General features: G+C 42.9%; 1 protein-coding gene across 4 annotated transcripts in view; it reads right to left on the minus strand.

The window, feature by feature from the left end:
• The window catches only part of PKHD1 (PKHD1 ciliary IPT domain containing fibrocystin/polyductin), a 278,509-nt gene that overhangs the window by 247,871 nt on the left and 3,495 nt on the right, over positions 1 to 27,143 (minus strand). For 3 of the 4 annotated variants that reach the window (XM_037391751.1, XM_037391750.1, XM_037391753.1), the window contains 17 exons: positions 24,068 to 24,223; positions 22,805 to 22,926; positions 20,130 to 20,207; positions 17,962 to 18,106; positions 16,888 to 16,987; positions 13,660 to 13,717; positions 12,245 to 12,323; positions 9,944 to 10,018; positions 8,639 to 8,703; positions 7,592 to 7,631; positions 6,960 to 7,030; positions 4,966 to 5,067; positions 4,565 to 4,660; positions 3,317 to 3,452; positions 2,371 to 2,485; positions 1,262 to 1,537; positions 400 to 489 (listed from right to left, as the gene is read on the minus strand). In XM_037391751.1, the coding sequence (XP_037247648.1) occupies positions 400 to 489; positions 1,262 to 1,537; positions 2,371 to 2,485; positions 3,317 to 3,452; positions 4,565 to 4,660; positions 4,966 to 5,067; positions 6,960 to 7,030; positions 7,592 to 7,631; positions 8,639 to 8,703; positions 9,944 to 10,018; positions 12,245 to 12,323; positions 13,660 to 13,717; positions 16,888 to 16,987; positions 17,962 to 18,106; positions 20,130 to 20,207; positions 22,805 to 22,856 (1,578 nt within the window). In that variant the 5' untranslated portion in view covers positions 22,857 to 22,926; positions 24,068 to 24,223. The remainder of the gene's footprint in view (positions 1 to 399; positions 490 to 1,261; positions 1,538 to 2,370; positions 2,486 to 3,316; positions 3,453 to 4,564; positions 4,661 to 4,965; positions 5,068 to 6,959; positions 7,031 to 7,591; positions 7,632 to 8,638; positions 8,704 to 9,943; positions 10,019 to 12,244; positions 12,324 to 13,659; positions 13,718 to 16,887; positions 16,988 to 17,961; positions 18,107 to 20,129; positions 20,208 to 22,804; positions 22,927 to 24,067; positions 24,224 to 27,143) is intronic. The other variant, XM_037391752.1, reaches the window with a different exon arrangement.

Below are 27,143 nucleotides of genomic sequence, written 5' to 3' on the forward strand. Positions count from 1 at the left end.
AGCTATCACCCAGAGTAGTTTTAACAGTGACCAACTACCTCACCAAGAGACTATGGGATTTTGAAGAAGTGAGATGGGAGCTCCTGTCTGAAGCAAGAGCCATACACTACACATGTGGTCTTGAAGGAGAAGTCCAAGATTCTGGTATCTGAAGACACCGCATACTTCATTGCAGACATGACAGGCCAAGAAAAGATGCTGTGTTATGCTTAACATGTACCTGGGAGTCAGTCTTTCCAAAAATGTCACTGCGAGACAGTCACAGTAACAAAAATCACCCCTTCATCATATAAAATTTATCTCAGCTTCTGGGACAAGTGCTTAACTGCCGTCAAGGACCAGAGCTCCATCAATTACACCCCAGCAGAGGACTGGGTATCTGTGTTTCACGACACCTACCTGGCGAGCCGTAGCATTTGTGGGCATCATTCTGCGCAATGAGTTATTCCAGGAGATACTGAAATACCCTGTACCAGACACAGTCAACATCTGGCAAGCAAATAAGCAAATAAATAAATGAAAACAGGTACAAACTGCATGAGACGCACAGGCTGATACCTGATGTCTTCTACTAAGGAAGATTTTATGGCCTGTATTTTTCCTTTTTAAGCCTCTGTAAATCAAGAGTCCCTTCAGCTACTCTTAAACTGCTCTTGTCCTCCATGGTCTCTCCTGACACAAGCCTTGGGCTTCTGTTCTTAGATTAACAGGAGTGCAAGGGGTACATGACCTGTGCAGACACACCGCCACAAACGGCCCCTAAAGCTCCTGACCCACAGCTGTGGGATTTAACCACCAGGAAAAACTTCCATCATTGCTGAGCACTTCATCAGGCTGAAAGCTTCTATTGTCTGATTGCAGCATCTGGGTGACCAGGTAACACACACAGAGTGTGCTGTCACAGAGGAGGGGAAATAAAAACTATTCCAAACTCGTACTAATTTGCATTAGTTAACAAGGTGAGGCCTTAATGAGTGAGATAAAACCTGAAGGGAGTCAGCATTGTTTACGCTTTAACACGCAAGCAGGTAATAATGTAACCATAGGGTTTACAGAGCCCACCAATGTTTGTAAAAACCATGAAGACCTTCAGCTCATGATGCTATTCTCATCAACTGTCTCATCAAATTAAAAACACTGTGGGAACACACTTTCAGGTCTAGTGCAGACAAGACCTTTACAATCAGGATTTGCTGCCATCCCTGTCAACTGAATCAGGGCTGCTCCAGCTCCCAGGGTCAAGCAAGCATGCAGCACTGACCTGCATGTCTGGAAGATGCAAGGCGTGAGCCCGAATTTCATGTCTCTCGATGTAGTAGTTGTTCACCACGTGAGGATTCAGCCACGTGTTATGTATTTGGACTCCGACTCTCATCCCATTGCTGGGTGCCTTTCCATGATGCAGCGCTTCCAGGTAGTACTTCGAACCAGCAGTTAGCTCAAATTTCTGGGATTTTGGCTGCCAACGCTCACTCCAGCTCTTCACCCAGTTCTCAGACCACTCTGAATTGCCGGCAGGGAGAGAAGCTATCCTCACCTGTGTCCAGAACGACCAAATCAAAGACATTTCTCCGGTGTCAAAAGACACATTGTCCAATACCACTCTCCAAAAAAACAGACTTGTGCCGATAGCAGCGCATTGATGGTTGACACATTCCTTCCTACTATACAGGGAAAAGCCATCATCTCAAAGAGCTCTGGTTTAGGCTTCAGTATCATAAAGATAATTTTTATAGCTAACCCTAGCCTTAACAAGTCATCCATGAGAAGTTGCATGGGGAACTCTTCAGTTCTACATCACATGTCCTGCAAATACAAAAGAATTGCCTACAGCCTTCTGAGATGTAGTACATTTACCATTAGCAGCATGAGAGATGGTGGGGTTTTTTCCCCTTTTTTTTTTAATAGAAAAGTCCTTTATATTGCTTCTAGCCCTGTTAAGTTACTAGGTTTAAGAATAACCCAGAGAAATAGATCAACTTCATTTATAACATCCTCTCAGCTTTACAAAGGAAAGGACCAATGTTTTCAGAGGGCAAAATTTTAACAGGCAAAAAAGGAAGTAAACTGAGGAAGTCAAACAGCAAGCCTCCAGGTCCCCTTGCACAGATTGTTAGTGGTGGTGATGTGCTGAACTAATGAAAAGGTCTTCTGAAAAAGTCATTCAAAGACTGGTTGGAAGAGTGAGTTTTTCCACAAGCTGAGCAGCTGATGGGGCCAATCAAATATAATCATACAGATTGCACTTTGCAACAGATTCATCACAAGGGCCAATAAGTCAATTCACTCTGGGAGAAATCCCACTTGTTACGACCTTCCTTAAAACCATTTCCTATCCTGATCTTATTTTTTCTCTGCCAAAAGTAATACCTTATGTTCTGGATCCTGGGATAAACTTAAATAGAGAGATGCCTGGCTATCTGCCTGAATCCAGAAGGTGTAATTGTTGGTCTGAGGAGCCACAAAAAATCCACGAAGCCTGGAGCTAAGAAAAAACAGAACCACCTTAATATACAAAAAAGTTACTGCAAAAAAATCCAGCCCCACACCACACCTTCACATGTACACTGTCTAACGAGACTGTGAGACCAAGTTATAACAAAATCTCAGCTTTTAAAACTGAAGGAACCTCAGGACGACCCATTTTCCCATTAAGTGTCATTTATGCTTTACAGAAGTGTTCAAAAAGGAAAAGACAGCCTCATGAAAATGAGTATAGCTTTGCTGTTGGTCACATTTTTGTGTATTTCTTCTCAAGCAGTCTTAATCCCAAACAGGCAGGTAAAGGGTCAACATTACACACAAGATCAACTGAGAAAAACAGAGAAGTGATAGAAAAATGAAAGCATTCTTGCATATTGCACAGCTTTTCAAGGCTGCATCTGAAGATGCAATGGACACCAACAAGACTCAGATACTGTCTCAGCTTGGTGCAAATTTATTTCCATTAACTCCACCTGTGCTGCAGCTGCCAACACCAGCTGAGGATCTGGTGCTCCACATCTGACCAGAGCTCCAGCCCAACACAGCCTTTAACTGGAGTTCCTTCTACCTCTGTAGCTATTTTTTTTGCAGCACTTCGGCACATCTAGGCCAGGTAGAGTAGAAATACTGAGTGAAAGTAAGAGAAGGAAAAATAAAACACTTCACTGCACATTTTGAGCTTCAAAAGGACCTCAGAGCAGAGGGTTTGCTTTGATTTATAGGAGCTATGCAGCAAGGCTCTGCTATAAAGAGCTGTCAGATGTTATTGCTACACCTTACACCACTAAAGGCGATTGCCATGGCTTCATCTCTTTTTAAGATCACTAAGTACCTGAAGGACTTCTTTGCCCCAGACAGAAGTCTTACTGAGGAACTCGCATTAGGTACAAACTGCCATCTATATCCAGGACCTGCTTCTGTCAGATCAGAGGCATCATCCCAGACTTCAAAGAGAAGCCCTCTGTTTCCTAGAAAGTTAAAACAAAAGCATTCTCAGTAGCAGCCAACAAAACTCCCATAGCATGTACTAGAATCAGTTGTGTAAGGAGGCAGGCCAGAACAGAAAATTTTAATAAATTGGCTCTCTTTGTGGGTCTTTTTTGCAGTCCAGGGCAGAACACAGATCTCACTTTAGGGGATTCGTTCTACCTTGAAATTCTCTACAAGAAAATACAAAAAAATCTACAGAGAGCAGAGCATCCACCCAAGCTCACATCTACTCTTATAGGAAAAGTTACTGAGACAACCCACAGTCAAAATGAGCTAAGATTCATTGTATGCACAATAGTTTCCTACTGCAATGCTCCACTCAAGCAGTGTCCCCAGAAGCCTCTGCAGTAGCTCTAGTTCAGCTATCCTTCCTCTAAATATTATCCATACTTTTCTCCCCTCGTTTTCCACAGCCCTACAAACCAGGCTGACCTTCCTCCCAGAATCACCCATCTGCAAGTGGCGGGCTGAGCTCTCCACCTTGCCTTTCCTTGCTATATAGAATCACGGGATGGTTTAAGTTGGAAGGGACCTTAAAGATCATCCAGACCACCACCCCTGCTATGAGCAGGGACATCTTCAACTAGATCAGGTTGCTCAGAGCCCTGTCCAACCTGGCCTCGAATGTTCCCAGGGATGAGGCATCTCCCCCCTCTCTGTGCCAGTGTCTCACCACTCTCATCATCAGTAATTTTTTCCTCATATCTAGTTTGGATCTCCCCTCTTTTCAGTATAAAAACATTCCCCCTTGTCCAATCGCTACATGCCCTGCTGAAACATTTGTCCCTATCTTTCTTATAAGCCCCCTTTAAGTACTGAGAAGGCTGCAATAAGGTCTCCCTGGAGCCTTCTCTTCTCCAGGCTGAACCACCCCAACTCTCTCAGCCTTTTCTCATGGCAGAGGTGTTCCAGCCCTCTGATCATTTTTGTGGTCCTCCTCCCTATCAAACCTAGGAGAAACTGGCTTGACATTGAAGCAGACAGCATTCTGGAAAGCCCCATTTCTTGACTGCATTCATCACCAAATGATTTCTGCCCTCCATTTCTATGTGTTTGCTTCTTTGGACCTTCAGTCATCTGAATACTGTACCTGGTTGGGGGGCACCAAGCCTCCTGTCCTGGCCAATGAGCTCAGTGGTGCATTTGATTTGCTGGGGAGAGACATGCTTGACTTTGCAGGGGACACCTGGCAGTGGAAAAAGGAGACAAATGTGCTGTGTGAGAAACTTGGGTTCATGCTCCAGCTCAGCTGTGTTTCTATCTTGTTTCTGAAAGAGGTCAACACTTTGCTAAAAGCCTTGGCTTTTACTATCAGGCAAGCAAAACGGGTCATGTCCACAGTCAGAATAACAGGACCTTCCCAATGGTGAGTCCTACAGCTCCCACACTGGTATCCATGAACATCAGTTGGGTTTTGTGGTCAGGATCATGACCAACTTTATTGGGGGAAAAAAAATAATATATATGTATGTCACACATCTGTCCTCTTACCTGCAGCAGTGACCTGCACCGGCTCCTCAAAGAAATCCCCCGTGACAGTAAGATCAGTGCCTCCTCCAAGGCTCCCACCAGCTGGGAACACAGAGGCTATCTCTGCAGAGGAAGGAAAAAGGGAAATCTAAAAGCCAGTGTTGGAAAAGTTAATCCCTGCCCTATTTCGGTTGAAGTCAGCAGTGCACTTGCAGTGTTTCCAGCACCACAGACTCTTGTAAATGAAACCAGCATCTCACTGATCCTTTATGGGGTTTTTGGCAGACGCTGGGATTACACCAGGTAACAACATGGGTAACTTGGCCGCATGACAGGAGAAATACTGTACTGCTTGGACTGTTATTTAGCAGTGACTAAATCTGTCATGCTCAGATCACAAATTGTTATATTCTGTGCTATTGAGGAGCTCTGCAAATAAAAAAAGTGGAAGTGAAACTTTTAATCCTTTTGACCTTCTCTGACTCACTTCTCAATTTAGCCTGTAGGCTTAGATGTTACCACGCTTTCCAATCATCCCTTAGGCTTCAGGGACAAATAGAGGGAGCTGAACACCTGACAAAGGAGCGTCCACATTGTGACCGTGAGAATCTTTCAGGATTTTATCTCTGTTATAATCATGCCCTTCCACACTGGAAACCTGTTTTTCTATTTAATGACATTTACCCACCTTACACTCGAATGTCATAGTTTAACCAACCAATTGTACTTCTATAGTACTGAAAAAAAGACTAGCAAAAAAGATAAGGGACATTGGTCTACATCTATATAATTTTTGTTAATTCCTCTGGTATTTAAACCTTACTTCTACAATATCGACTACTGGCTAGCACAGTACAGTCTACTGGATAGATCCAGCAGATCTTGTTTCTGCTGGTGCTCTGTCAACAGCTAGCTTCACGCAGGGTTAGTTCATTTTACTGTGCCTCAGTTTGTAAATAAGGACACAAAATCACCCTCCTTTACAAAGCACTTTGAATTTATAGGCGACAAGCTGTATGCTATAAACAATATATATAACAGAGGTACATCTTAGCTACTTTCTTTTAAAAAAAACAAGCGTCTCAGATTCAGCCCATAAGGAACTAATACATTCATCACATTAATTTCAGCCAACTTAATGGAAAAAACTGATGAGACCCTGCTGAGGACCTGTGCAGGTTAACCAAGCGATCTTTCCGCTTTATACAACCTCTAAGGTCAACAGTTGCCCAGTGCTCTGCAGCCCCTGGTACCCTACTTCTGCTTTGGCTGTAGGGCATACAGCCTTGCTGAACCTCTGACAGTGATTGCCTATGACCATAATCCTGCGTGGGTGCTCAGAACTTCATTGTCTGCTGTCTACAATATAGCTGGAAGTGTCACAAGGAGGTTGTTATTGTTAATGTACCTTATTTTTTTTGTGGGGTTTTTTTTGTTTGTTTTTTTTAATTAGTGGTGTAGTAACCTGCCATTCACCATTTATCCAGAACTCAATTTTTGGAAAAGCTGAACACTATCTCCTCCTGATAGTTGATGTGGGATCTATCTCATCCTAAGGTCTGCACTTCTAAGATCTCAACCTTACCAAATGCAGCATGATTTAAGGGGGGAAAAGTTTCTCTAGATGCAACATCTCGAGCCTACAACTGATCTGACAGGAAAAGGACCAACAATAAAGCAATGTCATTCCCTGCCATATGGCTTTCCTGTAGCTGACTGTCTCAGGTTAGGCTGTTCAAAACAGAGTTCAAACATATCCCTGCCCGAGAGGAGCACTAACTCACTGGGGATGTAGAATGTAGCCCATGGCAGCACATCCAGCCTTAGCACATCATCTTGAAATTTTTCATCTGCAGCTTTTTGTTTAGTCAAGCCCATACCAGGGGAGTGGCACACTCAAAACGAGGACACAACAGGATTAGGCCTTTGGGAAAGGCAACAGTGAGAGGTCTTGTCTTAGACCACGCTTGGGTTGCCAAAGACAGTGCAGCCGGTGAGGTGGATCAGTGCAATACCTGAATACGTTTGATACAGGAAAAGTTCCTGTTTGGCACTGATGAGCCAAGCATCTTTGTGTACTGCTGACCTGCAAGAGAGAGAAAATGCCTCAGAGAACATTGGCCATTTAACTTAAGTAGACCTTCTTTTGGCAGAACTAGACAGTTGCTCTCCAGAGGAACAGTGGAACATTTCTACAAGGAACAGCATCACCCTTGACCAGCACGTGGAGGCATAAATTTATGAGACTCCATTAACAGCTGAAATTCTTTCTTAGAAGTACTGTCCCATATTAAAGTATGGTTTTGACAGTATCATTTTCACCTGCTATTATGGCTAAGTTCTTTCCCATTTGGATGAAGAGTTAAAAGCGTGGTGACAGGATTTTATTCGGCTAGGTTTAACAGATAACTTATGCTTCAGGCACTGAATCTAAAGTATTAAATCCCAAAAGCAGAGACGCTTGGGGCAGAAACATTCTGCCTTTTCATTCCCAATCTGATGACCATCCTCTCAAGATAGCAAAACCTCATTTCTAAGCAATGAAACACAAGGTTCAGCAAAAACATCATGCACTTATCCTAGACTCATATGCAGCTGTGCCTCCATATGAAACAACAGAAAAAGAGAGAAAAGGATTTTTACTCACTTTCCTTTGTTAAACACCGAGAAGCTAACATTGTGGGACCCTGGAGGAGAGAAAAGTAATATGCATTATGGCAGAAGTGTGGAGGGCTTCATGAAGAGTTCATCCTGCCAAACCTTATCCAGGTATCCTAGGACTGATTCTCCTCTTCCTTACACTCTCCTTGCAACAGTATAACTGTGTTGATTTCAGCAGAGTATGTGTGCAGGAACTGAACCAAATATCAACTTAGGAAGCTTAGAGCCTTAGTTCGTAGGTAGACACTGTATGTAGATACATAGTTATATATCTGAACCTGCAAACCAAACCTCAGAAGCAGGATTTGGTTGCCTAATCATAAGCCCTTTGGGTCATCTTAGACCCTGTGGATCCTATCTGACCTCACCTGCCATGCTAGGAAGGTACAGACCTCTTTCAAGACCTTCATTAGCTCTGACACCCCACTGGAGAACTGCTGGATAATCCAAGATACCTTTAAAGCTCAGGCTATTGTACTGAGCCATCAGTGTCTACATGAAAGCTAAATATCGATTTCTGGTTTATATATCTCTAATCATCTTCCCCAAGTGGGAAGATTGCTGCTCAAAGCCTCCAAAAGAAATCAGAAGCTTCTTCAGGCTGCCTGGAAGCAAGGAACAATGAAAGGCGTCCAACCTGCTACAAGATAGATTGTGAATAGAAGGGAGCATCCAATTTATTCCTCTAATAAAGCAGCAAAGGGAAGGTCCACCACATACAAGAGGGATTAAAGTAAAACAGTAAACTGAGCAAAGACCCCAGATCACACCGGTGCTGTCAGCAATGTCCACATCACATCATGGTTTCACTTGAGCATTTCATTTTCTCCAAGACTGCAGAGGACATAAAATCACAGCAGTGTCTACGTTGAAGACTGGTAAGCTTTGATCTGAAGCAGCTTATGTGAACTCAGCCCTGAACACCATTCCTAACTTTGGAGACAGAGCAGAAACGGATGCTTGACACCCTTCCTCTACCTTCCGGAGTTGCAGGAATAACAGAAACCCATGATTTTCCCCACTTTTCACCAACCTATGTGGTTCCCTTCCACCCGGCACTGCAAGGTCCCCAGTCCATCTTCTGCCTGAATAGGGTAGCTGTGAAGAGACAAAGGACTTTGCTAAGCCTTGGGAACAAAAAGAGCAAAATACAGTGAGAATCATCTAACCAAGAAAAGATGTGGGCTTATACATCTGAGCTAGTCATGCTTGCCTCCTTTTAGAAACAACGGGGTGAAATACGTGAGATGGCAAAGGAACAACCCATCTCCCCACCGATGATCAAGAGTTCAGCAGCTTCAGAGAATGCCTCCCAACAATACACACTGGTCCAGTTTGGCTCCTTTACCCTTGTTTCTAGAAGCTGATTCTGCTGCTGACCTTCAGAACCCTCATTTGAAATAAAAACTGAGCAAAGACAAGTCTGGGCACAGGGTGAGGGTGAAGAGGAAGACAAAAGTATCTCCCCTCTACATGTCCCTGCTCTGTAAGAAGGAACAAGTAGCAATTAAACTGGCATTACACCAACCTTCTGGAGCCACAGAATGATGCAGATCTCATCATCAACTCAGATTTTCATATAAGTCCCTCTTCTGGGAGCCAGGAGGAATTTTGCAGTGCTATTAGAAGGTTCACTGAGGACCCCAGCAGCCTTAGCAGTGACCTTCTGTGGGGGCAGGTTTCCCCCTGGTTCCCTGTAAAAACAGCCTCCCCCTTCTCCATGGCTCACAGGCTGAGAATTTAACCATTCATAAAAGAAACGCTGCCGCAGAGCCCATGGCTTTTTGTGTAATTCAACAGGGTGCAAGAGCTAGCAGCATAAAGGGTCTCTTGCAACTTTCAGGAGACAAGGATACGTTAATACATGATGGGGACACAAGGGTACATGAGCAGTGCCAGGGCCCAGGCACCAGAGCCTGTCTACTTACACTGTTAAATTTTAAGAGCTCTGCTTGCCCAGTTTGGGTTCAGGTCAGCTAATTCACCTTTCAAAATTAGCGTCTATATATGACTGAAGACAACATATTGACCAAGGTCAATAAGCAGCTTTTAAATGGCTACCCTGTTTTGAAGTCTAAAGAGCTGAACAGAATAGATGTGGCCAGGACATAGCATATCATCTCCAGGACAGAGGACAACCCATGGCCCTGCCTGGTTATAGCTAGAGCCACAGAGAACCAACAGCCCTCCTGTACCCCAGTCACAGACCGTAGGATCAACTCCTCATGGTCTGTCTCCACCTAAAGCCAAAGCAGAAGAGCTTCTCCAAAAGTTAAGAACTTTTTTTGTGCACAAGACATGCCGAGCCCTTATACCAAAAAGCAAGCCAAGAACTGACATGCTCCCAGCTCGCCTGTCAGCAAAAGAGCAGAGACTGGTCCATCCATCTCCTTCTGCCATAAGGATAGCTGGCCTAGGCAAAAAATAAACAGAAATGATAAGATATGATGTGACATAGAGCTTCACAGATAAAAACCTGATCCTGTCAAAATCAGCAGCCAATATTTTCAAATGGGACAGGAATTCCCCCTCACTTGTATCTAGCATGTATTAACCTTCTAGAAAACTGGACAAGCCCTAACCTCTTATCTTTTCACTTGCAAAGTATATTACCCACATACTGCGAGAACTGCACCTTTGTAAAGATTATGACATGGCCATCTTCAAGACACCCGTGCCAGCCCTGAATCGCTGGATATCTCCTCCCTGCAGAGAAGGGTTGGAAGTCTGAGCTCCAGGAGGATTAAACCCACCCCTACATTCCAGAAGCAGCAGGCAGCACAAGTGCTTGTACAGCCATACTGCTTCAAGATGCAGCTCAGTCATGTCTTTGTTTCATTGAGGAAAAACACTATAAACACCCTCTGCTAAAAATCATCCAAGCTCCTAACAGAAAATTCAAGTATCCCCACTGTAAAAAACCACTATGGCAAGGAACAACTTCCACTGGAGAGGAGGAATCAGGTGGGACCAATAAATTCACAGTAGTTAGCATAATAAGCAAAGGTTGGCAAAGATTATTTGAGAACTAATAGGCAATTAAGGAAAATACGTAATCAAAACCTCTAACGCAAGGACTTTGCTATGATCCATGTTTCAGAGTGTAGTTTTATGAGGTTTTAATAATAGAGTTTGCTTTTGTTAATACAGCTTGCTGATATTGAGATACCTTTCCTTTTAAGGATGAACAGAAACAAATTCAGTGCTGCAAAATGTTTGGTTCAGCATCACTGGGCTGTTGCGTCCCGTACAAAGCATGGAAAAGGGTGCAGAACACACTTGAAAGTATAAAACACTGTTCTCTTTTTCTCTCCAAATACTGAATCAGTGTGACTGCGTGACAGACTGCTTTGGTCTAGTCCAAGTCCCCACCTGGTACGTATTTACTAACACACCAAAAATGGGCAAAGTATTCATGTGAAGCTACAATGTGAACCTGTCTGGTATGTTAAGATTTTGATGCCATTTCCTTTTTGGCAACAGTGAGTTTAAGCTGTAAATGAGTAATTTAGCAATGGAGCATGCAGGCACGTCCAACCTGCAGTCAGACAGACCAGCCTTTCTTCCCACTGATCAAAGGTTTCACAGTTCCACTAGAGGCAGGTAAAACAATAATTAATATTGAACAAAGGATGCTAATATGCATCCAGTGAACAAAAATGTAGGGCTGAAAAATGGGTGCAGCTGCTATGGCAGGAATCTGCACTGTGCTTTCATTCACACTAGCAGAGAATTTAATTACTTAGCATGGGACATTTCCATTCAGCCTGAGAAGGCATTAAAAAGCATCTAGTGGTCAAATATCTGAGGCTGCAATTAAAATTTTGAACTGCTGAGATTACACACCTTCCCTGGTCTGCTGAAATGATCCTCAAAATACCAACAGAGTAACTATAGATTTATAGTTCATTCTTTACAACAATCACCTGGGATTAGTTCTTCCCTGCCATTGACACAAGTGCAAGGAAATCACAACTTGGCAGTATCTGAGAACACTTCCATACTATGTAAATACATATGACAGACAGCAGGTCAGCATTCATGCTCATTTTGTATTCACTATACTTAAAGTGCTGCTGTCCTGACTTTTTGTAAAATCTACCTTCTTTGCTCAGTTGCATGTAACCATAGAAGCAGCAGAAAATAAAAATCAAACCTTTCTTGAGCACAAGGAAGTGACCAGAGAGTGTTTAAAGTAGTGAACAACAAAGCCTTTTGTCTCAAATTCTGCTTTGTCTTCTGACTCACCAGAGCATCTGCTTCAAACTAATAGTTTTTCTGAAAACGCTAATGGAAGGGAAAATTTATTTAACTTTTAGATTCTGACATTATTTTAATTAGTTAAGTTTTAATTTGCTAGCCAAAATAAAATCTACAGCAACCAGGCGCAATTACAGTACAATTCACACTGAGCTGTGATTGACTGTGCTGCCAGTAAACAAACCAACTAGCTTAATGGACCAGTTGCAATTAGATTAACAAAGTTTGCTGGAGCCCAACTCATGAGCTGCAATAAACCACAAAGGAAGTAAATGGCAATTCTGGGCCAACTGGTTGCAATTTATTGCTGTCAAGGAGGCTGATGGAAGAAATGCCAATTTAAAGGGACGGGGTCAGATAGCTGCCTGTATATAATTACCCATCAATATAATCCACATTGAAGTCCAGCGTCTCATATCTTCCAGAAATTGTTTTCCCATAAATCTGTATTAAATTTCCTGTTTAAAAAGAAATTGAAATTGGAGTCTTAGAAGCAGAGAATTTATTTGCAGATTTTGTGAGGCAAACAGAAGTTGTTCTTGGTCTTTGTGAATTTTGCGGAGGTGCGTAACTGGCTGCACTGATGGCTGCTCTCAGCTTCTACCACAGTTCAAGGTGACTTTGCACTTAATTCACTTTTCCCAAAACACACACCTTTGTTTCCCACAAAAAAAAAAAAAAAAAATTGATTCCTGAATTTAAAGCAGATCTTTAATACTTGTACTGAGAAGACATTTTGCTCAACTCTTTTGTGAGCTAAACCCCACATTCTATCCAAATTCTACTGTAGAACCTCATAAGGCAACCAAAATGGCATGATTGGTACCATAGAAAGGGTCAAGGTCTAAAGGAGGACCTCAGCATAGATGTGGCCAGCTGAATCACTGCCAATACTCCCTTGACAACACTAGGTGACAACTTCGTTCAGTTACACACACAGAGCCGTCAAAAATTTGGGGCACCTTATCCTCCCACTGTGACTCCAGAAGGGAATGAGTCTTCCCGGTTCTGCATCATATCTACCTGCTCCATGCAGGTCCTTCATGCTCCAGGACAACTCAAATAGCACTAGACATGTAGCATTACTCTCATTCTTCACTGACTACACTGGGAGGTCAAACCTCCAGCGAACACATAGAAACCTCCATACAGGCACTCTAAAGCAAGGCATAAGAATCTAGATTTAGGAGCATCTCTGTGATCTAATCATCCAGGTACCTTTCTGCACTCTTGACACCAAAATGTTTTGATTAATCTTGACACTGGAAATCAGCATTTGAATTTTCTCTAAACAAGCCTGCAAATATAAATAGACTAGAAATAGGGGGGAAACAGCTAAACATTCAGACCAAAACCAACTCCTGTCTTCTCATGTAACTTTAAAGTCTGATCTAAAGCCCCAATAACCAAAAGGTCTATATGGTATTGCAATATCATCACCCGATAGGTAATTCTTGAAACTACTACTAAATAACTAAGGGCAGACAACTCAAGAGCTGAGACTGATTAGACCTGTCCACCTCCTGAGCAACATCTCTCTACTCAGGCAGAGTTGGGCTGCCCAAGCCAAGTACCAAATAACCTGGTCATTGCGTGTTACCCACTTCTCATGTACCCAGCACTGCCAACTCTCTCCCCTTATGCAAACCCATTTTTGTGTTCAGCATGGGCTTGGACATTAATTTCTGGAGGTGCCCGTTTTAATCCCCAGTAAGACTGATCCCTCATAAGGGTAATGTATGGAACATCAAATAATAATTAAAGTGGGCTCCAGCTTAAACAAAGGTCCCGTACCTGGGATGCCAGATGGTGGACTAATTTGGTAAACCACAGGCGTCTGCGCAGCAGAGAACTGCAAAGAGAAATTTGTTGTTAAATGGCAGTCATTTTCGCAGCAGTCCAACAAGATCTGATTACATATTGCTTACAACATGGTTGGCAACAGCATTTCAGAGATTTACACTTCAGATTTCATCTTTGAGGCAGAGTCCTGCTCTGAGAAGGGAGTAAGTACACATACACTCTTCTTGCCCGCTCTGCATTCAGAGCAGCTTATTGCTATTTTTACATCCCCTTTTGTGCCCAGATTGTCCCCCCTGGTTTGAGTCAGTTCCAGAAGATACAGTTTAATACACAATAAAATTTCTAAGCTATGCTTTATCTGAAGTCAAGACCTCCATTTTATCTTGCATTATGGCACCATTTTTCTTCCCAATAGTATACTCTTCAAAACTATTTCTAAGTCACAAAGTAAAATACTTCAGTTAGCCTTCAGCAAACTTGTTGGGTACCCTAAAGCAATGTAGCAAAGAAAAAGCTTGCATTGGTCCATCTTAATGCGTCAGAGGTGTTTTGGTGAAAGCACTAACTTGGCCTCTGAGGGAACAGCAAAGGAAATACTGGAAATCTGCTATGGGGTACTATTTTTGACTTAAACAGAATCCAAGAAGGAGCAGAGATTGTGCTTTGGAGCAAGCCTTCAGAAGATGGGGAACACACAGGGATACTTTCCAAGTACAGGAAAGTCATCATCAGCCTCCCAAAGCAGCTGAGACACAGACCTGACCTGGAACATGCAGCCAAAGCATCTGCAAGTAGAACAGCCCTTTGCCTCTTTTTTCCAGTTGGCTTTAAAACCTGAGAGACTTCTTTTAATCAAAATTACTCTAGAAAATTTTTGCTTGCATTGACAGCAATCCTATTCAAATGGCTAAGCATGTGGGAGCACTACTCATCTCTGAAGTGGCCAGAGGCACACATCCTCCACACAGGGTTAACTCGCATGGAACCAGCATATTCTGTAAATGTCCTTGTCCCTCCCTGGAAGATGACAAACCAAAGAGGACAAATAAATGGATGGCTTCAGCAGCTAAAAAGTGCCTTATGTCCAAACTGAGCATATGGATCCCAGGACTACAGAAAATACAAAGGCAGTGAAGCTCTTTGGAAGTGTTTTTAAAATTCTTGCTGTGGATAAGGAATTGTCTCCAGCACACTGGGTATTATCCAGTGCTGGGTTAGCTGCATATCATCTTGTAACACGCTGACATAGCTGGGACAGTGTGGTTTGGTGTCAGAGGGGAAGTACCTGGACAGGCAATGAAAAAGAGCTGGAAATCTTGAGAAAGCCACAATCAGAGTTACAGAAAGGGAAGGTGCGCTTTTGAACTACAGCTCTATGAATAAATAAATAACTTGGAACATGCTATTTAGAATCACAGGATTGTTTAGTTTGGAAAAGACCTTTAATATCACAGAGTCCAATCATTACCTCAGGACTACCGAGTCCACCACTAAACCATGTCCCGAAGTGCCAAGTCTACACATCTTTTAAATACCTCCAGGGATGGTGACTCAACCACTTTCCTAGGCAGCCTGTTCCAATGCTGGACAACCCTTTTGGTGAAGAAATTTTTTCTAATACCCAAATTAAACCTCCTTCGGTGCAACTTGAGGCCATTTCCTCTTGTCTTATTACTTGTTACTTGGGAGAAGAGACCAACCTCTATTTCAGTCAGGCAGTTGTAGAGAGCAATAAGGTCCCCCCAAGCCTCCTTTTCTCCAAGCTAAACAACCCCAGTTCTCTCAGCTGCTCTTCATTAAGACTTGTGGTCTAGACCCTTCACCAACTTCGTTGCTCTTTTTTGGACTCGGCTTCTTCACCTTTTTTTTGAGCCCTCTCTCATTCTTACTTGCACTTAAACATGCTGCTGTCAGTCCAATAAATAATTAAAAACTCATTTACTGAATCAAATCAAAGACACCATTGCATATATTGGGGTTTCCCCACCCCACCCACCCCCGAGATTTCCTTGAACCTCGTTCCCTTTCAACGCTCAGTCTTTGCCTTGCTTCCTCCTCATGGTCAAGTTAAAGATGAAGGGGTAGTCATAAACTCCCTCCAGTGATGACCGCTTCTGAGAAGCAAAGGCAACATCATGCCATACCCTGAGCTAGAGCTGATGTGGAGAAAGAAGCCAAAAGCAGCATGAAAGCTAGGGCCACTAGCTGACACAAGTCTTCCGAGCTGTTCAGACTTGTTGCTGCCTGAAGCAGGCTTTTTCAATCTAATGTGGAGGCAAAATTAATTTTTAATACGCGTAGCTCCCAGGTCCCAGTCCCAAAACAAAGAGACACATTGTGTTTTATTTAGCTTGGAATGTGCCTCATTAACAGCATCCCCTGGTGATTTTTCATCAGCTCTCTAAGCTAGCTGAACCACCCAATGACTCTTCAGCTTTAATGTGCAATTTACTGAAAATGCTGGGGTTTCTTGCTCGATTCTCAAAGTTAGCACAGAAGTGGGATATGACTTCTGAATACACCAGGCCTCATCACAAAACACGCAGCCATGGTTAAGGTTTCTGCTCTGCAAGAGATACTGAGACCATCATCCTCAACTGGTCAAATACCACCATACCCCACAACCCCCGAGACAGTGTTACTTTGACATTGAGAGCCAAAGGGAAAATACTGGTCAGGGTCGGTGGGGAGAGTAGCAAACTCTCAAAACAATGGAGCAACAGGTATGAAATCACAGCTGAGGTCTGAGCTTTCTAAATCTTGCTCATCTTAGGTATGGAGAGCTGTTCTAGACCTGAAGGGATGTCCTTTCCTGGAACCAGCAGTGCCCATGGGAGGTATTCTTGCCCATGGCTACCTGTCAGTGCAGACTGTTAGCTGTCAGCCCTGCAGCTTAGAGGGTAACACCAGAAGCAGCCAGCACAGGGTCTTCTGTGTGGCTTAAGTGCAGAGGGAGATTTACCTGGACCCAGATTTTTGATTCAGTAAGACCTCTTAGGTCACCTAGTCTATCCTGTGCCAGACTAATGAGTACCTTGATGCTCCCAGTCTCAAGGGGCAGAAGGAACATCCTAACATCTTGTCCTGACATACAAACATACATACAGCATATAAGAGAGAAAATTTCAACCTATTCGCTGTGATACTATGTCTGAAGTTAAGACTCCCTTCAATGCCTTGAGTTCTTTATCATCACTTCTATATTTGCTTGGTGATTACCTTGAAAGTATAATTTTCTTTCTCTGCATCAGTCAGGTTGTTAATCAAACGTCCTTTAAAGATCACCTCCACGTAATATGAACCCTCCTGGGGTGAAGACCTAGGTGGAAGAAAATGTGTTATATTATTTTTATACAGATTGGGTTTATTTTTTTAGGAAAAGTCAGTTCCCTCACAGGGTAGTCTTAGCAGGTTCACTGAGGCTTCAATAGAGCAAAGCAAATTTATACTGTGAACCCAACCTTTACACATATGAACCCAAACACTAAAACTAAGATTTAAAAGAAATGTGGAGGCACAGCAAGAAATTACAGTTAAGTGCAGAAGGTGAGAGGACTACTACAGAACTCTATCCAAATTGTACATTAATGCAAAACACAGACATGCTCATTAGACATGCTCAGACAATAATTGTTATTCATTAGTATTAAAATAACCCAGGGCTGCCTGGATCTACAGGGCATCTTGATCCTGGTTTGTAAATTAATGCTGCATCCTTAATGCACACAATTTCCCAGCACAGCATTCAGCAGAATTAACTCCCAGCCAAATCATAGCAGTAAGAGATGGAAGAGCCCAATTAGGGTCACTCTTACAGCCTCTTGCAACATCCTTCATCTTGTAGTCAAACAACCTCCTTTAAAGTTATGACAGGATAGAAAACAGGGAGTTTAGATTGCCCAGCCAGTGCTTGAAACCATATTTGTTTCCTGCTTTACTCATAACCTCTCTCTATGACCTTGGACAGGTCAAGGACACAAAGAGCTGGTAAAATCTCTGTCAAGATTTTCTTGGGAGTTTTGTGTCTAAGAATTAGGTGTCTACAAACCACTGAAGATCTGAGCCTAGCCTCTCCAAGAAGCCTCACTGACTCTCATGCTAGGTAGTCTAGAGCTTCATTAAGTTGAAACAAGAATAAATGCAACACAGCTTCAGAGGTGATGAGGTGCAGCCACAGCAGCAGTCGTCAGAATTCCCTCAACTCCCAAATTGCCTGTACAGACACTGAAAGAAAATGAGGATCCTACCAGACAACCGGTAAGGTCTCACCCATACTGTAGTCATGGATCATACCTTGTTCTGCATCTTATGGTGGATAAGTCAAAATATAAAGGAGACACATCACATGGCAGCCTGGGCAGGTCTGGATTCACCAGGAAGACCTTCAGCGGGGATGCGCTGGCTGGAGACACACTTTCTAGCTGGTGGGATGTTGAGCCTAAGCAATCAATCAGAAGAGTTCTGTGAGGACAGGATCACTCACATTCAGTCACACACAGCAAACTTTTTTGTCCAACCCAGCTTCTCTTTAGGCACAATGCTTAGAGCCCTTAATCAGGCTTTTTTTTAATCAAGTTTCTGTAATTTCATATTGTCATGATTTAACCCCAACTGGCAACTAAGCACCACACAGCTGCTCACTCCCTGCCCATCCCAGTGGAATGAGGAAGAGAATTAGAAGGGTAAAAGTGAGAAAAGTCACGGGTTGAGATAAAAAACACTGTAATAATGAAAAAGAAATATTAATACAACAGAATGTAAGGAAAAGAGAAAAAATAACAAGAGAGAAAAATAAAACCCAGGAAAGACAAGTGATGCAAATGAAAACAGTTGCTCACCACCAACTGACTGATGAAGCCCCACTCCACCACCACCCTCACCCCACCCCCACCCCACCCCCATTTTATTGCTGAGCACAACATCATGTGTTATACAACATCCCTTTGGCTAGTTGGGGTCAGCTGTCCTGGCTGTGTCTCCTCCCAACTGCTTATACATCTCCAACGTATTTGCTGGCAGGGCAGTGTAAGGAGCAGAATAGACCCTGACTGTGTGCAAATGCTGCTCAGCAGTAACTAAAACATCTCTGTGTTATCAACACTTTTCAGCACAAATCCAAAATAGAGCACCAAACAAGCTATGTTTTTTATACTATGAAGAAATTTAACTAGCCCAGCCAGAACCAGTACACACATTAAGACCAAGTTCATCCCACACGCAGCTGCATGGGTTTTTGCCTCTAGTACAGTATTTGGTCTCTCCCACATGTATTCTACTGCAGAGATTGACAGTCATTAGGAGTTTTAATCGCCTCAGCCATCTACACTGGAAAAAAACACGTGCTCACAGATACTTAAAGCCCTGCAAAATTAGCATCGTTTGACACTGTCTTTGCAGTTGCTGATGCCTTGCAGTTTTGCTGACAAGACCTCAAGTCGGCTTGTGCTGTAATATAGATCTGCTTGGCCCATTTCTTTGGAGTGACCTGTCCAAAGGATCAACGACTTTTAACCTTCAGAAAGTCAAGCTTTACCTGAACATATAGCATGCTTCACCTTTGTAGCATGATCAAATACAACTAAAAATGAAGGAGGCTTACAAACAGCTCTGCCTTTGCTCACGATCTTCACAGGTGGTTCTCAGCCCACAGACTCACTTTAAATGACATCAATGTTTCTTGATTTGCAGCAAACTCTCCATTTCCTCCTGGTCCCAGGAAGGTTCTTCCCTTTCTCCCAAGGCCTAGCTGTCTGCTTCCCCCCACCAAAAAGAAAGAGACGCTGCTTGAACTGTGAGTTCCCAGCTGTGACTGTCTCTGCCTGCCACTCAGGGTAAACAACTCCCTTGAATACTTGAGCTTCCTTTCTTCCATCCATTTCATCATCTCTGTGTGAATGCACAATATTCAGACAAATAAGACTAATATCATTCATCATAGTTATGAATGATCGAGTGTCAGAACTTAAGCAGCTAAACCAAACATACAGCTGACTCAGAAACCAACTCTCTTCCCAATGAATCAATAGTCAACACTGTGGAAAATCAGGTCTAGCTTTTTGCAGCTGGTTTTGGCCCAAAAGAGCATGACATATCAATTTCTGTGAATTTTTTACTCAGATCTCACGTTTAGCATTAGTGTTTTTAAAGCTTCAACATCATAGGACTTATGAACAGAGATTTTCAGGTTTTCTTCAAAAAAAGGGTGGCAGGAAGGAAATTTCTAGCCCTACATCTGCAAAAATAAGGTAAAAATCTGACTTCTGCTAAGAAAGAACTTAAAAACAAGCAACTATAAGCAATAGCTTATGAAGTAATAATTTGAAGCCAATTTCATGTTATGGGTGCCACAGTCCACGCCGCTTGCTTAGGGTCTGTCGTTTCATCACTCCAACCACAGATCTCAGTATGGAGCTGATGCTTTGCTACTTTTGACAGGTGCTTTGTAAAAGTTTAAAACTCACCATCCAGAGTAACAGTAATCCACGTCCCTCCAGCGACACTGCCTTCTTGGGGCTTAATGAGCAATCCCATAGCTGTCACTGCAAAAACAACCCAGATGCATCAGGCTGAAGTGCAATGCAAACATCTAAAATATCTCATTCAGGGTGAGACACAGTGGTCAGACAGCTGTCCTCCTGTAATCCCACCCTTCACCTCGTTTCTTTGCAGGCATCCAAATTAGTCACATTGCTCATCCTTCTTCCTCCAACTGTCTCCTCCATGCAACAGTACTGCTTCCCCTCAGGAGGGCTTTGATGCCTTCAGGACTTGGGGAACCAAGCTACAGTCTGAGTTTCCTGTTCTCCTCAATAATTAAAATAAAGACGGTAAACCTCATGTTTGTTCCCCCAGCCCTCAAAGAAATGAGTCTGCTGTCTTCTGTACACTCTCCCAGACTTAGGGCTACCCCAGAAAACATAACCTGTTCTGGTTCCAAGACAGCCTGTCCAGCTCTTTCTTGCCAAAGTCCTTTGGAAAGAAACAAACACAGGCCTGGAAAGAAACAAACACAGGCCTGGAAAGAAACAAACACAGGCCTGGAAAGAAACAAACACAGGCCTGGAAAGAAACAAACACAGGCCTGGAAAGAAACAAACACAGGCCTGGAAAGAAACAAACACAGGCCTGGAAAGAAACAAACACAGGCCTGGAAAGAAACAAACACAGGCCTGGAAAGAAACAAACACAGGCCTGGAAAGAAACAAACACAGGCCTGGAAAGAAACAAACACAGGCCTGGAAAGAAACAAACACAGGCCTGGAAAGAAACAAACACAGGCCTGGAAAGAAACAAACACAGGCCTGGAAAGAAACAAACACAGGCCTGGAAAGAAACAAACACAGGCCTGGAAAGAAACAAACACAGGCCTGGAAAGAAACAAACACAGGCCTGGAAAGAAACAAACACAGGCCTGGAAAGAAACAAACACAGGCCTGGAAAGAAACAAACACAGGCCTGGAAAGAAACAAACACAGGCCTGGAAAGAAACAAACACAGGCCTGGAAAGAAACAAACACAGGCCTGGAAAGAAACAAACACAGGCCTGGAAAGAAACAAACACAGGCCTGGAAAGAAACAAACACAGGCCTGGAAAGAAACAAACACAGGCCTGGAAAGAAACAAACACAGGCCTGGAAAGAAACAAACACAGGCCTGGAAAGAAACAAACACAGGCCTGGAAAGAAACAAACACAGGCCTGGAAAGAAACAAACACAGGCCTGGAAAGAAACAAACACAGGCCTGGAAAGAAACAAACACAGGCCTGGAAAGAAACAAACACAGGCCTGGAAAGAAACAAACACAGGCCTGGAAAGAAACAAACACAGGCCTGGAAAGAAACAAACACAGGCCTGGAAAGAAACAAACACAGGCCTGGAAAGAAACAAACACAGGCCTGGAAAGAAACAAACACAGGCCTGGAAAGAAACAAACACAGGCCTGGAAAGAAACAAACACAGGCCTGGAAAGAAACAAACACAGGCCTGGAAAGAAACAAACACAGGCCTGGAAAGAAACAAACACAGGCCTGGAAAGAAACAAACACAGGCCTGGAAAGAAACAAACACAGGCCTGGAAAGAAACAAACACAGGCCTGGAAAGAAACAAACACAGGCCTGGAAAGAAACAAACACAGGCCTGGAAAGAAACAAACACAGGCCTGGAAAGAAACAAACACAGGCCTGGAAAGAAACAAACACAGGCCTGGAAAGAAACAAACACAGGCCTGGAAAGAAACAAACACAGGCCTGGAAAGAAACAAACACAGGCCTGGAAAGAAACAAACACAGGCCTGGAAAGAAACAAACACAGGCCTGGAAAGAAACAAACACAGGCCTGGAAAGAAACAAACACAGGCCTGGAAAGAAACAAACACAGGCCTGGAAAGAAACAAACACAGGCCTGGAAAGAAACAAACACAGGCCTGGAAAGAAACAAACACAGGCCTGGAAAGAAACAAACACAGGCCTGGAAAGAAACAAACACAGGCCTGGAAAGAAACTCCTGCTTCCTGAAATCAAATCACTTGTAACTTGCTATGCTGTGCCTTTCATAAAGGCATCAAATGCTTAAGGTAATTTAGGAGTTATTAGGGTGACCCTCATCCTCTGAAGCTAATAAAGGTGAACCAGTGGCTGGTTTCTTTTATTGTAGCCAATGATCAGAATTTTCCAGAAGTCCATTTACAGGGATATCCACTTTCCTTTTCAGCATTTCAGGAGGTTTTCAACTTCTTAGTTGCACCTGAACACAATCTCACCGAACACCAGTATTGATCACTGAACCCAAATATTGCACACACTTGCATCATGAACCCTTACTATCAACATGCAAACAGCAATATGACTATCACCAAGTGAATGAAAACAACAGACATGAGATGAACCCAGATAGAACAGGAAAAAAAATTAACAATTAATCCAGAAATCTCCAGTGGCTATGGATATAACACCATGAAAAGCCACTGATATGGACAGATAATGTCCGGTATACTGCAGTTAATATCCCCTAATACCCAACACCTTTGAGAGATGCTTCTCCATGTCTCACAGTAACCCATATCCAACCCAGTGGCATCAGATTTTGCTGCAGTTTTACAACCAGCGTGGTTGGAGTCAACACCTCTCTATCACCCACCTGCAAGGAATATCAGCTCGGCACTCAGAAAGAATGACCTCCAAGGGTTCATCTTGAACTTTGGATGGGGATTTCATGGGAGTCAGGCTCCAGGATCATGGCTTGGGGCCTTAGGACCTTTCCTGTAACATTAAAACAAACCCCACCTGTATTTTTTCTTCACACTGCAAAGCTGTGGGAGCAATGGTCCGTGTTACAACGGACAAGATGGGCTGCAATGTGGAGTCACAGAGAATACACCGAGTCACATCTCACACAGTATAAGGGATCGACATATTGCAAACCATACTCTTTATCCTGCCATGCAAAAAACCTACACAGAATATATGCCCCTCTGAGCAGACCGCTTTCCAGACAGGCTCAGGCTGAGCTTTCTCCCCACTGGAGCCACGTTTCAGGTGGCTGACTAATTAAGCATTAGACACAGGTGAACTGGTGAAAACAATTACAGGATTTAGAGCCCCTGATGATGAAATCTCCTAGCTCCATGCTTCCTCATGTGAAATCATTGCATTAGATTAAATTAAATCATGCCATGCTCATTCTCCAGCTCCAAAGCCAAACGGTAGGACTTTTCTACGCTATTAAGCTCTCTAGCCTTACACAGCTAGCTCCAAACTGGGAATGGACCATGCCGGCTCCTCAGGCATGCCTAGGAACTGTTTGGAAGAACACTGGTAAATTTAACCCCAACAGCTGTGAACTGTTCTAAAATTTAAGAAAATAAACATTTGAGTACCCTTGTACACTAGGAAGTTACTTGGTCTTACTTGTTATCATAGCCAGACATATCACACATTCTCTTTGCAAAGCCCGTGTGAGGAACTGTTCTAACATTTAAAAATATAAACAAAAAAATTCTACTGCCTTCACCCTGAGCTTTGTACTAGTATGGAAATTAATTTAGCCACATTTGCAAATGAGAAAGAAGCTCAAATTCTCACTAGCGAGTAACAGAGACTGGGACAACTACTTTTCGTGGGGTTCTGTTCCCTTCACTCAGAACATCTCTTGGTTGTTAAAACTCAGCTCAGACCACCAAAGCCCAAAACATAAAATCATATGGCAAGAACCTAATACAGGTTTTTGATTGTTGTTACGGTAGGACCTAAAAGGCAAAATCCACAATCACTGTATGAGGCACTGTATAATCACCAACTCTCAAAGAGAGAACGCATGTCCCACAGAAGAGCAAAATGATGCAAAGAAATTTCACATCCCTGCTCCACCAGCCAGTTATTGGACAAAAGGACAAGAACTGACCTCGACTTTCCTCAGGCCCAGTTCCTCCGCAGGACAATGGTACCAAGATCTCATGTGTTCTTCCATGTAGTGGTCTTGCTTCAGTCAATGTATACGCTGCAAAGATTCAAGCTCTCTTGTGCATTTGTGAAAGCCCGTCAGGTCACCTGAAAAAGCCTAAACAATTGCCCATAGCACTCTGCTTTGCTGCCTTCTGTAAATGTTCGTACAACCAATCAAAATTAAGCTGTTAATCAACTCAATTGGCTATGTTAAAGAAAACAAGACTAATCAAAGAATTAAAGAGAAAAAAAGTGGGGGTGATGGTCTTTGGTACTGCTACAGCAATTCAGAATACCTCATGGTTTAAGTAATTTTTAAAAGGACTGACACATGCAGAGAAGTTACTTGTGGTCTATAGGCACAAAGTGCTCTTGAACATTGATTAGAAGATGTGGTCAACTTGTGTCCAAGGGTGCTGAATATTGTTGGGGCATTGTGCATTCCTTCCTTAAGAGGAAAGTGGAGGGAAGGGAACTTGCTTCTCTGTTCCCATTTCTTTCCATCTGGCCTTCACCAGATAATACAGTAACGAGTTTCAGGGCCGTTGACAAAATGTCGGAGGAAAAGCATTCTCCAAGCACTTTGAGACGCCCAACACTGATCTGGTAATTGGGATATTTTTGATAGCAATATACTGACCTCATGCAAAAGTGAGGGAATTAATGGAAAACAGAACTGCTCAGGACTGGGCAGCAAATCATTTGGTGATAATAGCAGGAAAATACAAGAGCCAGAATAAAGACGTCTGCAGTTGTTGCACAACCCAAAGGAAGCAGAACTGCAGAGCAAAGCAACTGATGCTGAGGACCCAACATCCACACTGCAAACATTTAGGGGTGTTGCATAGCACTAGCTCTAGCCTAGCCCCAGGGACCGAACATCCATTAATGGCTGGAGGCAGCGAATGAAGAGCCGGGACGCAGCTTGATGCAAGCAAATGTCGATTTGTTGTACAGAAGCACGAGGTTTTTTATACACTTTCAGAAGCTGCGCGTTTTAAACAGATTGGTTCTTGAAGCTAAGCATTGCATACTAGGCAATCCCTGACTGGTGGTTAACTACCAGCAATTAACCACAAGGTGTAACCTTTCCTTGGCGCCAAGGGCGCCATCCGTCTCCCACTCCCCTGTGCTCTGTAAACACGCCTCATCATGTTAATTGTTGTCTAGACAAGCTCGAGCACATTCCCCTCAGCTAACTGATTGCCATGCATGGTCCTAGTTTCCAGCCCGCTCCTGCATCTCCCCCTTCCTGTTGCACAAAAGAACCCCTGAAACCGAGCAAAAACAAGGCACAAGTAATAGAACAAATAAAAAACCAACTAAGACATATTATCAATGTCAAAATAACCCACTGTCTTTGTTCCGTACAATTTTACAATTTCCCCTTTTTGTTTTTGAACAGCTAGTACCAGGTTTGCCATGTTCTGCAGGGCCCTTGCAAACATGACAGCAACCAAGGTAATAGCAAACAAACAATACTGCCAATTGAGTGAATGGATGCCAAAAAAGGCTGACATTTTCTCAGATTTTGATAACATGTTGCTGCAATGGGGCGCCTAAAATCCACGCAGCACATACCATCAAAATCCTCACAGCCATGTCCTTGAACCAACAACAAAAAGCAGTGGCAATTTTGACACATTCTTAACTGCCTACCAAACAAGGTGATTCAACTCTTTAATGCTTTCCCTGCTGTTACTCTGGATAAGAGAAGAACCGCTGCGACACGTTCCCATCATAGCCCTCCTACTACATTAGCATCTACAGAAAATTATCGACAAAGTGTAAACAATATCAGCTTCTTTTAGATTAACATTATACATAGATGGAAGGGCACACCAAACAAGAACTGGTTCAGTCAAAAAGTTCGAAACATCGCATGCCTTCTCTGAACATACCTCTGGGGTCATTCCCTTCATTCCCTCTCTTTTTTATGCAAAGAGAAACACTTTTACCATAACAGAGAAGCCCCTATTTACATCTCTGAGCCCGGACACAAACCGCAGCTGTATGCTCCACCAGGCTCAGGGCAGGAATCATTCATGTAGTTACATAGCTATGTATCTCTACAAGTATGCAGACACCTATTAAACACTAGATAACCATGTTTATCTTTCCTATTCTCCTTCACAATACCTAGCTGTTCTCTCATCTCTTGTTAGGTCAAATATTCTCCAGCTTCCTCTACTACATCTCTCTTCAGACATTCTCTATCCTCCTCTTTTTTGCTTGTTAATTGCGACAAGGCAAAGGTTGTGTGTAGCTGGGTGACCATGACCTGATTTATGTTACAATCAACTAAACACTGAATACAGGAAAAAAAAAAAAGTATGGGAGACATAAGGCAAACATCAATAAGGTGGTTAAAGATAATTATAATAAAACCTGTAATACTTTTGAGTCATGGCCCAAAGTTTCCCAGCCGTGAGAAGAGACCAAAGGCATCCCGCCCCTGGCTCTGTTGCAGATCTTTGTTTTAAGGCTTTTGAGTTTTGTATACTTTTGTAAATTAATTCACAGTGGTCATTCAGATTCACGTAACACATCCTATCAAAGTCTTCACACTTGTGTCCCTGTGCTAATAATAAAAATCAATAGCAACTCGGTTCTGTAGCAACATATGATGGACAGAATCAACATCTGTTAATAAGCCAGAAAAAAAAATAGTATTTGTAGTATTACTTTGTTTAGCAAGCTAGCAGCCTAATTTACTAAGCAAGTTAAAAGCGTGTACTATTCTTACAGAAGAGATTAGAGAAGCAAAAATCTGTTATGCTGCATTCCAGAACTCAGCCTGAGAGTTACAGTCTGCTGTGAGTTCTGCGTTACAATCATTTGACACATGTTGGGGTTGCGATTGTGAAAGTTGCCCGTTTACAATTTTCATTGACGTTATCACAGCCAGTTGTTTTAAAAGCAACCCTTGAGCTTCCTGATGTTCGACTTGTTGCAAAATATTCTGAAGCCAATCAATAAAGTTAGTATTAAAGTTAGTGACTCTCTAGGACCCTGCAAGACTGTGGCAAGACTCC

This window comes from Falco rusticolus, chromosome 6, assembly GCF_015220075.1.
Source record: "Falco rusticolus isolate bFalRus1 chromosome 6, bFalRus1.pri, whole genome shotgun sequence".
In the NCBI taxonomy this organism is placed as follows: Eukaryota; Metazoa; Chordata; class Aves; order Falconiformes; family Falconidae; genus Falco; species Falco rusticolus.